The sequence below is a fragment of the Rana temporaria genome, chromosome 5, assembly GCF_905171775.1.
Source record: "Rana temporaria chromosome 5, aRanTem1.1, whole genome shotgun sequence".
Classification (NCBI taxonomy): Eukaryota; Metazoa; Chordata; class Amphibia; order Anura; family Ranidae; genus Rana; species Rana temporaria.
Window position 1 is genome coordinate 115,254,636 of NC_053493.1, and position 14,034 is coordinate 115,268,669.

At 38.4% G+C, this 14,034-nt stretch overlaps 1 protein-coding gene across 1 annotated transcript in view; it reads left to right on the forward strand.

The window, feature by feature from the left end:
- CPNE4 (copine 4) overlaps positions 1-13,180 on the forward strand; it is a 508,892-nt gene extending 495,712 nt beyond the window's left edge. The window contains exon 16 of the mRNA XM_040353037.1: positions 12,019-13,180. Coding sequence (XP_040208971.1) covers positions 12,019-12,150 — 132 coding nt within the window. The 3' untranslated portion in view covers positions 12,151-13,180. The remainder of the gene's footprint in view (positions 1-12,018) is intronic.
- The last annotated feature ends 854 nt before the right edge of the window (positions 13,181-14,034 follow it).

A 14,034-nucleotide genomic window follows, 5' to 3' on the forward strand; every position in this document is an offset into this window, starting at 1 on the left:
GCGGCCATTGCAACACAGGGGGCACCCTGCAATGGCCGCTGCGGCCGCCTCCGCGGCAGCCGTGGACTTTTCTTTCTAAGTCTGCTGGGGGCTGGGGTTGCTCTCAGTATGTTCCGACTTATTCACCGCGATACATACAGACACACCCATCTCTCCCTCCTCACCCCCGGCTCGAGCATCGAATTGGCTCTGCCGCTCGGGCCTCTGCTTAACATCCCAGCTGTTCTGTTCCGTGATTGGCTGCCTCAGCCTGCCTGCCTGTGTAAATGTACGTTGCACTTGCTATGCCTATGCCAATCCAGCTGGCACGGCTCCAGCTCCTCCCACAGGTGCATGGTGCACAGTGGCTAAGACGAGAGAGAATGCGTTGCCAGTGCCTGCTTCGGGCCTATGATCGATCGCTGAAGTACCACAGGTAACAGCAGCAGTGCCAAATACACTGTTACACACACATATATTTTTCCAGCAATAGCTCAGCCCAAATTTAACAAGCAGCAAATTGCAATATATAATATTCTCCTGGCACAGTGTCCCTGAGTCAAAAAGGGACCGAGCAGGGTCGACCTTAAAATTATGCCCCCTCCCTGAAAAAAGTTCAGCGGACGCCCATGCAAATGATGTGCAAGAGAAAACAAATCTGGATTTTTGCTTGCACAAGATTTAATCATTAAATAAACACATTCACCTTATTTACCAAACTAGATAAACATTCACCAGACTAAAATAGTAAATATACAGTTTACGGGGAATAATAGCTTTGGGTCAATTTTAATTTTAAAGTATACAGTAAAACCTTGGATTGCGAGCGTAATTTGTTCAAGAAACATGCTTGTAATCCAAAGCACTTGTATATCAAAGGGAATTTCCCCATAAGAAATAATGGAAACTCAAATCATTCGTTCCACGACCATTTAAAGTCCATATAAAAAGATCATAGCAATGTTGTGTGACCATAAAATGTCTATCCACAAAGGGGATTAGAAGCAAAATCCAGCAGGTGCTACTGAGTAAAAAAAAAAGGGAGGAGAGACACCTCTAAGTGTAGCAATATGGTTACATTTAATGAAGGTACAACATTTAGCCACTCACATGATTGATGATTAAAAGAGGCACATCTAAGTAAAGCTGTCCACATAGAATATCCCCCACACCGTCGGCTCTCACCGCTGTCAGTCTGCAATTGTGACTGGGAAGACAACCCCCCAGTAGATCGATAGACCCGCTTCTGGAGCACAGCCTAGAAGGGACGACGCAGATGGCAGTGAGGATGGTAAGGATGGTCTATGTGGACAGCTTGCCCTGGATGCCTGCATGCTTAGATGTGCCTGTTTTAATCATCAACCATGTGAGTTGCTAAATATAGTACCTTTATTAAATGTAACCATATTGCCACACTTAGAGGCCCCTCTCTTCTCTTTTATACTCAGTTGTGACGTTACGCTACTTGTATATCAAGTAAGAATGTATTAAAAAAATTGAGCTTGTCTTGCAAAATGCTCTCAAGCAAAGTTACTTTCAAACCAAGGTTTTACTTTATATGATATTTTATAGATGTATTTTCTATATATTTATATACAGTATCTCACAGAAGTGAGTACAGGTGAAACTCGAAAAATTAGAATATCGTGCAAAAGTTCAATTATTTCACTAATGCAACTTAAAAAGGTGAAACTAATATATAAAATAGACTCATTACATGTAAAGCAAGATAGTTCAAATCGTAATTTGTCATAATTGTGATGATTTTGGCTTACAGCTCATGAAAACCCCAAATCCACAATCTCAGAAAATTGAAATATTGTGAAAAGGTGTCCCACTCTAATCAGCTAATTAACCTCCCTGGCGGTATGATTCTGTCTGGAATTACGTACCAAAAGCGGTACATTTATTTTGCAAGGAAATTGGCGTTTTATACTGTAGGCCTGTAATTTTTAGAAATAACTCACTTAAATCTGACCAAGCAAGAGTCTTGTAGGCATCCCGGGTATGATTTTTTTTTTTAAAACAAAATTATAAATTATAATATAATAAATAATTATAAATAATTATAACAAATAATAATATAATTATAATAAAAATTATTCAATAATGTAATCAACTCAAAATCACTGAAATTTGCAGTTGCAGAATTGTCGCTGTCATTATTTTATTTTTTTTATGACGAATTTCCCCGCAAATCGCTATCGCACAATTCTGCAAGTGATTATAATTTATTATCGCTGTTTTCTAGCTGATCTAAAACCATTTTTGACATAAAGGGACACTTTTGGACAATCTACAGTTTTTAGGCAGAAATGACATTTTTTATTATATAAAAGTACATGCAGGGCACTGGGCAGACCACTAGGGACAAGGGGGGTGTATTTTTTACATACAGTACTGTAATCTATAAGATTACAGTATACTGTATGTAATGTGTTTGTTTACTTTTTTGAATTTGGCGCCGTTCTCCGTCCCCGTGCGTCGTAACGTCGCAGGGAACGGAGATCGGCGTCACACGGGGACTGTGAATCGAGCGAGGAGGTCCCGCTCGCTCACACAGCGGGTGGCATCGCTGGATCCAGGGACAAGGTGAGTAAACCAAGCCTGTGGATCCAGCGAAAGGTAAGCCCGTCCAGCCCGAGCGCGACTCGGGTTTGCCGATCCTAACATGTAAAACCAACCCCGAGTCGCGCTCGGGTTTACCGTCAGGGGGGTTAAGCCATAACACCCACAAAGGGTTCCTGAGCCTTTAAATGGTCTCTCAGTCTGGTTCAGTATAAATCACAATCATGGGAAAGACTGCTGACCTGACAGTAGTGCAAATTACACAATTGCTACAATGTAAATTAGTGAGTGTACAGCTTGTATAACAGTGTAAATTTGCTGTCCCCTCAAAATAACTTAACACACAGCCATTAATATCTAAACTGCTGGCAACAAAAGTGAGTACACCCCTGAGTGAAAATGTCAAAATTGCACCAAAGGTGTACATTTTTTGTGTGTCCACCATTATTTTCCAGCACTGCCTTAACCCTCTTGGGCATGGGGTTCACCAGAGCTTCACAGGTTGCCACTGGAGTCCTCTTCCACTCCTCCATGACAACATCATGGAGCTGGTGGATGTTAGAGACCTTGCGCTCCTCCACCTTCCATTTAAGGATGCCCCACAGATGCTCAATAGGGTTTAGGTCTGGAGACATGCTTGGCCAGTCCATCACCTTTACCCTCAGTTTCTTTAGCAAGGCAGAGGTCGTCTTAATTTTCAGTGGATGTGCAGTAAACACAAGTGAATCTATCATGGTGAATGTGCTTGGAATAACCTGTTTTATAAATAGGCCTCTTAGTGGACTGATACTGTATGTCAGTGGTTCTTAACCTGGGTTCGATCGAACCCCAGGGGTTTGGTGAGTCAGTCTCGCGGGTTCGGCGGAGGTCAAGACACACACCTATATACACTGGCATAGGGCGCAACATTTAGGGAGGCGCCAGTGTGGACTGTGTCACTCTATTAATTTGTATTCACCATGTCACTGTGTCTGTGCACCGGACCGGGCGCCATGTTCAGTCTCGACAATGGCGAGCCGGCGTGCTGTGATTGGGTGAATAGGTCATGTGGCCTGGCCTGAGTATCTGATGTATTCCTATTTCAATATAATTAATCATTTTATCTATTGGAAAGTAAATATTTTGAGGAATATAATGGATTTTGCAAAGCGTTTGAGACAGTTCCCCACACACACAGCTGACAAGTAAGCTAACGCCTACAGCCATAGAAAATTCAGTGTGCTAATAGATAGAAAAGACCATATTCTGAGAGTAGCGATTAATGATATGATTAATCATATAATGGTTAATCATATTCTAAAAAGTCTAAGGTTATTAGCAGTGTACCCCACGGTTCAGTGTTGGGACTCTATTTATAAATGATATCGAGTTTGAGATTTAAAGTACCATTTCAGTGTTTGCAGATGACAACAAGCTATGCAGTGGAATAATTCCCTTACAAGATGTTGTTTAATTGGGCAACTTTATGGCAAATAAGATTTAACTGCTTTTGGACTGCCCCCCCATACATTTACTGCAGCACGGTGGCCTTCAACGTGAATCACGTATCTGATTTTGTTTGCCGGGTATGGGGGGCAAGCATGTCCAATCACAGAGGGAGCCAATCATCGGTCTGGCGGACCCGAGGCAGACAGAATGGCTGACTGCCTATGTAAACAAGGCAGGTATCCGTTCTGTCAGAGGGGAAGATGTTATAGCAGGAACACTGATCTGTCTTCCCCCAGTCAAAGCACCCCGGGAGAGGCCCCTCCTGTCCCGCCACTCTCCGGTGCCCGGCAGTGGCGGAGGTGATCTGGTCATTTCCCTTGCTGTGCATGGAGACGAGTGAGGGGAAGATGGCCCCCACTCATCTTCATATCACTGCAGGGCGGAAGCAACGTCAAATCGTCACTTTCGCCCATACGTTTTAAAGGGAAATTTTTGTTGTTGTAATTTTTTCAAATGACAATTTTTTTTTTAATGCATTTAAGTCCAAATATGAGATCTGAGGTATTTTTGATCCCAGATCTCATATTTAAGAGGACCTGTCATGCTTTTTTCTATTACAAGGGATGTTTACATTCCTTGTAATAGGAATAAAAGTGACCCAATTTTTTTTTTTAAAAAGACAGTGTTAAAATAAAAAAATTAAGTAAAATAAAAAATTAAAAAATTAAAGCGCCCCAACCCAACGAGCCCGCATATGAAAATGGTGTTCAAACCACACATGTGAGGTATCGCCGCGATCGCAATAATTCTATCCCTAGACTTTCTTTGTAACTCAAAACATGCAACCTGTAGAATTTTTAAAAGTAGCCTATGGAGATTTTTAAGGGTAAAAGTTTGACACCATTCCACGAGCGGACGCAATTTTGAAGCGTGACATGTTAGGTATCAATTTACTTGGTGTGAGGCCTCGTACACACAACCGTTTTCCTCAACAGAATCCATCAAGAAACTTGGTGGCAGAGCTTTTTTGCCGAGGAAAACGGTCACGTGTAAACTGTTGTGGAACTCGACGAGAAAAAAAGAGAACAAGTTCTCTTTTTCCTCGTCGGGAGTCTCAATTTCCTCGTCGTGTTTCTCGTCGGGCTGGTTTATGACGAGAAACACGATCGTGTGTATGCTAAGAAACCCGCACATGCTCAGAATAAAGTATGAGACGGGAGCGCACCTTCGGTAAAAGTAGCGTTTGTAATGGAGATAGCACATTCGTCACGCTGTAACAGACTGAAAAGTGCAAATCGTCTCCTACCAAACTTTTACTTAACACGCAGTAACATGAGATTAGCAAAAGCAGCCCCATGTGTTATGTGTTGTATGTCACCGCGTTTGAGAACGTCGAGATTTGGTCTTGACAGTGTGTACAGAAAGAAAACTTGTCAAGTTTCTCGACAAGCCTAACAAGGAACTCGTCAAGGAAAACGATGTTTCATTTACGACGAGTTCCTCGGTCGTGTGTACGAGGCCTAACATTATCTTTCACAATATAAAAAATTATAACAAAAATTGGGCTAACTTTACTGTTGTCTTATTTTTTTATTCAAAAAAGTGATTTTTCTTCCAAAAAAAGTGCACTTGTAATACCGCTGCGCAAATATGGTGTGTCAAAAAGTATTGCAATGACCGCCATTTTATTCTCTAGGGAGTTAGAATTTTTTTTTTTTTTTAATGTTTGGGGGTTCCAAGTAAAACTTGTAAGCACGAGTCTGAAAAACATGCTTGGTCCTTAAGTGGTTAATGGGACCAGCAATAAAAATCTATTTTATTTTCTGAATGTAGATAAACAGTTATTTTCCCTCCTCCGATTGTATTTCATAAGCCTATTTCCTTTCTGAGCATACATACACTCACAGCTGTGTGTACTTGATTATATTTATTTGCACAAGTAAATAGTATTTTAAAATCAGCACCATGGACAGAGTCCATGCCATCTAGTAAATTCCCATTGATTGACTCTAACTGTATTGTAAATGTGCCAGGAGCTTTTCATACATAAATGACATACATTTTATGGCTATCTAATGAGAACTGCAACGTTTTCCTTCATAATCCGTTATCCTAAACATCAATGTGAAGCCCTCTTTAAGTCTCTTGTGTTTCAGAGACAAACAGTGGAAAATCGATGTTCTCTGTTATCCATAATCCAATGTCTGCCTCTTTATGTGCAGATAATATCTCCCTGAGGTATTTACAGGCTGTGTGATGAAGGGATCGCTAGCAGGGAAAATAGCTGTCGTATAATACTGAATGAGCACAAACTTTACCATTCATCAACTCTGTGGGGTTGTTATGCTAAAAAGTAGCAAATGTTCAATTAGCAAAAGGTTTTTTTTTTTCATATACATTTTTTACTAATGGTTTTCATTATTTTTTTTTTTTTACAAAACAGCAGACTTTTCTATCAATGGTAATAATGTGTGCCCTATTTATTCTGTGAAACACAATTAATAATAATAATTATTTTCACTGCGGCCTACAGAAAGAAAGAATATTTATGTGGGCATTTCTGTTTTTAGCACATTTGTGTGTGGCCTTCAAGGTTCCAGGAAGAATATGCAGTATGTGCCCATTATTCTGTTCCCATACCAAATTATAGTTTGTTTATATATTATTATTTTTTGCACACATATTAAAAAATGCATCTTTAAGGTCTGAAGTTTAGTTAAAACCCCAATTATATTTTTTCTGAAAGCAGACATTCTGGAAAATAAAATTGTGTTAGTCACAATTTATGTCATGCAATATCAGAACAACAATTTATGAAACACATATCTTTAATAAAATATTAAAATGTTCATTTTAATGCACACAAACATTATGGGGTTTGTTTTTCTATAACTGGGTACAGAAGGAAAAGGAGAAGAGATGTGGGACATTATAGGTGCAATCTGTACATTTTCATTGAACAAGAGCTATTATATAAAAGATACATTTTTATTTATACACATAAGTAAAAAAAGGGAAGATAAAAGCGTTGTGTACAAGACATAATTTTTTCGCAGCTGCCATCTATGGTAAGGGAATCAGGGTAAGCCTTGTGGCTTCACTTCCTGGTTGCCTACTGCGCATGTGCGAGTCGCGCTGAGTGATCCCACTGCTGTCTTCTGGGACCTGTGTGTCTCCCAGAAGACAGCAGGGGGATGGAGTAGGCGCCGGACATGGCGTAGGTCACCGCGGTGATCTATGCCTGGAAGTGGGAGCAAATACCTGTATTATACAGGTATCTGCTCCCTCCTCCCCCCTGAAAGGTGCCAAATGTGACATCGGAGGAGGGGAGGATTCCAAAAAGCGGAAGTTCCATTTTTGGAAAATGTATATTTTTACAGCAGTATCAAAGGCAAATTTCTCTGTGACCAAAAATGTGAGACCTAGTATGCTGAAGATTTCTTATTATAGTCAGAAGTAGGACATTTTAAAACAAAAAGAGTGTCTTAGTGTAGTTACTCTTTTTTCTCTCATCTACTGATAAAGTGGATTTTTACTTTGCAAAGGAAGTTACCCTTAGCTTAGTGAATGAGGTAAAAGATTTGCTGGCTTCCATCATCCAATCATGTGCAGGCAAAATTACCTTTTTTAAAAAAAAAAAATCCCTGCATGTGATTGGGCGTTCTTTGCAAAGTAAATTTTCACCGCATTCACTAAGCTGAGGGAAAAGGTGAAAAACATACCTGTCTTTCGGTAAATCAACTCCAAAAAAAATCACCTACGCAGGCAGTGCATTGTTTTCAAGTGTCAGCCGACTCATAGACTTGCATTGTAAAAAGGAGAAATAAACCAATATGTATCACTGCTAAGCAAAAAGCAGAGCCTCAATTTAGAATGAGAAAGTATGCCTACTCCTTGTAAATATAAGATTACAAATTATACATACATGTTTATCTACAAAGATAATTAAAAATGCCATGTTTTTAAGTGCAAATCTAGTGTACTGTGCGGCATTCAGGAGCCACCAGAAATAAAGACATGGCCATTTCTTACTAGAGAATCCTACATCTCCTTTCAGCAGACCATCTTAACAGATCTGTTGTGTTTATTCAGAAGAATTCAGAACTGACTAGATGTGAGAAAAAAATGAAAACATGTAATATATTTTATTATTGGCTTCTTTTACCCTGCAGCCATGGGCATTAGCCCAGGACTGCCTTATGATAGCTAAGACATTGCTGTACCTGTATAAGAATTTGGTTGTTTCCGTATGGAAAATAGACAGGTACTGGAGCAATGGCTCAGAATATTATATTTCCGCTTTGACAGTATATGTACTCTCATGTATATTCATATTGTATAAACTTGCATTTTCAAGGCCAAATTATCATGCTTAATTAATTATTACCAGGGTAATTCAATTAGACATTCTTCTTTTGAAAATGAAAAAAAAAACATGTCTAATTTGATATTTCCTTGTTTAATAGCACATAATGTACACTTTACTTTCAGATCTGTTCATTGAATATATGAAATTAAACAGTCACTAAAGAGCCTTAATTAAAATGGTCTCATAACCTTCCAATTAATTTTCTGTTTATCTTGACACATCCATGAAGATTTCATAATTCGTTATGGATAACTGCATTTCATACCCTGAAAAAAAGCATTTTTTTATTTTAAAAGGTTTTTATGTAACACCCTGTCTCACTTTGGCCTGTATTTAATGAGGCAAATAGCCATTTAAAATTTCAACAAATGACAGCATTGATTTCTCATTGTTTTAATGGTACCAGTTTTATTGGGGGATTGCTAAAGAGTTCAGCCAGCTCTTTGCTTTAACAAAAGAGTAAACCTAAATTAGCTAAAAAGGTCCAAGGTCCTAGTCCATGAAAACAAAAACTCATCACCAGACAAAAGTAGAGCATCCAAAAACAAAGTGTGGTGCCCTCACAATTTTTACAGGCTTCCAGGTAGACAAATGAAGCTGTAATTACAAAAAAGCTGTGTTCCTTTTAAGTTGAATTATTACAATTTCAGGTTATTTACATTGGAAAAAAGGAGTTGGTTGCGCTAACTGTGATAGTTCTGCACAAAGTATGAACAAAGATAATAATGATGATTATTAATTGTCACTTAGTGCATATAAATCAGTGAAAACACAAAAATACATATAATAATCCAATGATCCATATGGTATTAGTATAGCAAATGGGTATTGTGAATAAATGAGTGAACCCACAAAAACACATGTGATAGTTCAATGAGCTGATCATATGATATTAATGGAGCAAATTGATAATGTGAACTTAGTGAGTCCAAAGAGAGCATAACAAAAAAAATCATAAAACATTGGTGTGAAGATGGTATAATTGACTCCAAACTTGAAACACCCGTGTGAAAAACAGTCTCTTCCATATATTGTGATTACTTCACAGAAAAAAACTTGTTTGATGTGATCCACCACCGAGAGAAATGCCTGCTTACCACAACTCAGTGACCCCCCATTACAGAGGATCAAAGACAGCCTATAGGTAGTACAGCTCAATCTGCTCCAGCCGAATCCAAAGGATGGTAATTCAGGCCAACACAGAATTGCGTCTTACAGGGGAGACGCAATTCTGTTGCGATACGGCGTAGGGTGGAACGGCGTGGAAACGTCACTCCCCACTTCACCTACAAACAGGAATGGGTTTACCTGCAGGAGACCGGCCGGCACTGCAGGTTTAAGGCTGTTTTTTTCTATTGACTTGATGTAAGTGTGTTTTTTTATTCCTTTTAAAATATATATATATATGGTTTTACACTATGGGAGCTGTTTTTGTTGTCTTTTTGGCATGATCTCTGAGATTGGAATCCATCAAATCTGTGATTGTGTTGACCTAAATTACCATTCTTTGGATTCGGCTGGAGCAGATTGAGCTGTACTACCTATAGGCTGTCTTTGATCTTCTGTAATGGGGGGTCACTGAGTTCCGGTAAGCAGGCATTTCTCTCAGTGGTGGATCACATCAAACAAGCTTTTTTCCAATTTCTATCACTGTTTGTTTATCAGCAGGTTTGCAGCTTTCTTATCGTCACAGATATACTTGGTCTATACTCATATTGGGACTATACATTTAATATTTTTATTTTTCACATTATAGTTTAGCACAGTTTCTTCTTTTCTTTTTTCCAGGTTATATACATGTATAAAGCAATATAAATACCTTGTAACATTCCTTTTGGGTCCTGCCCCAAAATAAAGCATAAATAAGATCAACACCAATAATTAAGGGGGTTGAAAATACAGAAGTTTGTTTATCCTAATGCATACTATGCATTAGGATAGAAACCTGTGCACAGCAGCCAGTCCCTGCACCCCCTAAAACTTACCTGAGCCTCCTCCTGATTGGCTGAGACACAGCAGCGGCCCCATTTGCTCCCGCTTCAATCAAAGTCAGTTAGCCAATCAGGGGAGATAGGGGCGGGCCAAACAGGTAATGTAACAAAACGTCCCACACTCCTCTTGAGTGCTTTTGTCATATACCACTTCCTCCCAGTCTGAATATAGATATCAGATTTTCCAACCGCTGACAACAACAACACAAGACAATACTCGTTTGGTTGCTAAACAAGAAGTGATTTATTTGAGATGACACATAAATATATACAGCAGGCTTACAATACAAACTGTAACCAGAAACCTAATTAACAGGAGCTAGTTTACTAAATCATTTACCCAGACTAGGTGACTCAGAGATATGACCTTTTAGAGTAGACTTCACGTCTCCTAGCTCACTGACTGTACAATACACATTATCATAAATATCAACACAGAACTCCTTCATACAATAGCAGTGTTAATTAGCACAAACAACAATGGGGGAAATACTCTTAGAAGCCACACTAGTAGACAACAGGCTTTCCAGATCTCATTAATCAGCATTCATTTCACATACATCTGCTATATGAGACCCAAGCATGCAGAGACCATCATGGCCTCCTTTATAATGTCCTTTTGCATTACATATCAGAATATCTTCCTAAATTATTGTAGCTCCCTCAAATGCCAGAGCCCATAGTTGGCAGGCAAGAGGCTAGCATTCAGTCCCCTCCAAAAGCCTCTGTCCCGGGTGAGTCTGTTACAGGGGGGGATCCATGTCTGAATGGACACAGAGAGCTATGACTCGGCTCGGATGCCCCCATAGCAAGCTGCTTGCTGTGGGGGTACTTGACAGGGAGGAGGAGCCAGGAGAGCCAAAGAGGGACATGAGAAGAGGAGGATCTGGGCTGCCCTGTGCAAAACCATTACAAAGAGCAGGTAAGTATAACATGTTTGTTATTTTTACAGAAAAAAAAAGACTTTACAATCACTTTAAGTCTTTGCCCTGGTTTCAGAACTGTGTAAAACAATCCTGAAGGCAATTTAATTAGTCTGACAATTAACCCGTAAAACATATACCGTCAAACCTTCATTGATTTAGGGGTTCATTTGAATTATTTACTTATATTTCTCTTTATTATTTTTTTAATTCATTTATTTATACATTTTTATTTTATGCAATTTGTTTTACTAAAATAGACACAACAAACATTAAATACATGACAAAGGTTTATTAAAAGAGAGAGTACAACAGATGCTCACTGTCTTCAGGCCTGCCCTGGTTAATTCAAATTCTGGGCAGAGCCATGCAATAATATATGAGTTACCCTGTTAACTTACTTAATATATGTTATCAAATTTCAGCTTGAACTATTGAGCTGTGTAAAATATATATATTTTTTTTTATACCAAAGGAGTCAGAGATACAGAAAATCATGTGATAATTAGCCTAAAGATCCACCTGTTGGATGACACACATAATACAACATGATATCTATAAGTAACATTTCATATTTGACCGACTAAAACAATGTAATATTTATTTTAGCTCTGATTTTAACAAATATTAAATACATAATACATATTTTTTACCAACTAAAAATCATTGTAGCTTATGAATCAAGTGGATTCTGATCAAATAATGCAAAAAAACTGTGTTTATGTATGTATTTATTCATTCATATATTTTTCTTCCATAGGCCTCACCAGCTGCCCTTGCAAAAAGTGTTCTGGCTGAAGTTCCAAACCAGGTTGTGGACTATTACAATGGCAAAGGGATCAAACCAAAATGTGTGTCAGACTATGAGTCTTCCAGGACACTAGGACCTTGAACTTCTTCGCACACTTTTAAAAAAAAAAATCTCAAAACAATAATAATTATAATAATTCTATATAGCACGTTTTAGTGATTTTTAACCTAACATTATATTTTCTTCTTGCATGTATAGCTGAAAGCTTGAATCAGCATATCAGTTGTATTGTAAAAGACTTTTTATGGGAAAAAAAAATTACAGCATGTCATCTTGGAGAAAAGGGTTATCTGTTAATGTTTTTTTATACATATTTGTTCAAATTTTGCTAAATTTCTAATCACATTTACACTTTAAAATCTTTTAAAATATGTTATGAGAGGTAATGGTAAATGTCGTTTTTTCTGCTGGGAAACAAAATAGAAAAATGTTTCTTTTTCTGTTTCGATGGCAGGTGCATGCACTTGGTGTGTGGCATGTCAGAAATTATATTGATTTTTTTTTTAATACGTAGTAAATTGCCTTTGCTAGTGACCGACTTTCAATTTTGTATCCAACTTAAAATGAAAGAAAAATATGGTTTTTCAATTAAGCTTTCTAACAGCAAGTCCAGAAATCTACTATAATGGCAGTGAATATTTGTATTAGTACACTAGGTATTTTTTATCTACGTTGATATGTTAGAGAAAAACACAGAACCTGGGAGTGCTTTGTATATTAAAAATGAACTCAATTTACTAGGTTAACATTTTATATATATGTATTCCACAAAAAAATGTATTACCTCATATTCCAATAGACACGTTGCACTGTGTTAATATAAATGCCCAGTTAAATACCCTCGTACTTTTTAGAGGTATTCATCCCTTTGTTATAAATCAAATTAGCAATATAATTAGTCATATTAGAGAAAAGGGGAGAATTTCTTGAGGCTGCATGTTAGGATCAGGGAATTTCAAGCCAACTGCTATTCCACTTTGAACAAGTACAATTGAGACCAATTGTTTCAACCAACAAGATGAGAGCGGTCAAGATGCCCAACATTGCTTTTATGTGAAAAGCATACTTCTTAACTTATTAATGTCTTTAATTAAATACAATTTAAGTAAAACAATTATAATACTGTTTTTACTTACAAGTACTCAATAATAATCAGTAATTGTTACTGTTTAAGGCTAAGTTCACACTGCTGCGAATTCTTTTGTGAATTTGAGCCGTTGCGATCGCTCAAATTCGCAAGTCATTTAAATAACATTGTTTTACATTAGTGCCGTTCACATGAGTGTGGTGCGAATCTAAGCCGCGTGTAAAAAAAGGGCCCTGTGCGAGTTTGATCCCTGTGCGATGCAAATTTAGCTCCATAGACTTCAATGTAAATCGTTCTGGAATCGCATTGATGGTTCAGATATGTGCAAATTCCACCACACTACTCTCCACAAAACTACTCTTCACAAAAACCAGGAAGTACACAGGAAGTTAACACCTTTTTTTTACATTATGATTCCATTGGCTCAGGGGTGGACCGACAACTCATGGGGCCCCCTGGCAATAGAAAATGATGAGGCCCCTGGGCTTACTGATGGCCACCACGCCAGGAGGCAGTGCAGAGGCAGGGCAGCTAAAATCTCAGAATTTTCACATCAAAAGCATGTCCGTTTCGGACATATCAGGGACAGATGTAAATAAAAAACACTGATTTTTACATACTGTCCCTGGTTTTACTGAGCCTGGCAAACCTAATAGGGCCCCCTAGTGGCATGAGGGCCTCGGGCAGTGCCTGAGTGACTCAATGGTCAGTTCGCCCCTGCATTGGCTAGAACATCAATCGCAGCTATGTCCAACTCCTGAATTTTGCGGTAAAATCGCGGTAAATTTGCACCTCGCACAGGACAAAAAAAACAGAACAAATTCACAGCGCAGCAGTATGAACCTAGCCTTATGACCGATTCACACGTATCTGTTTCC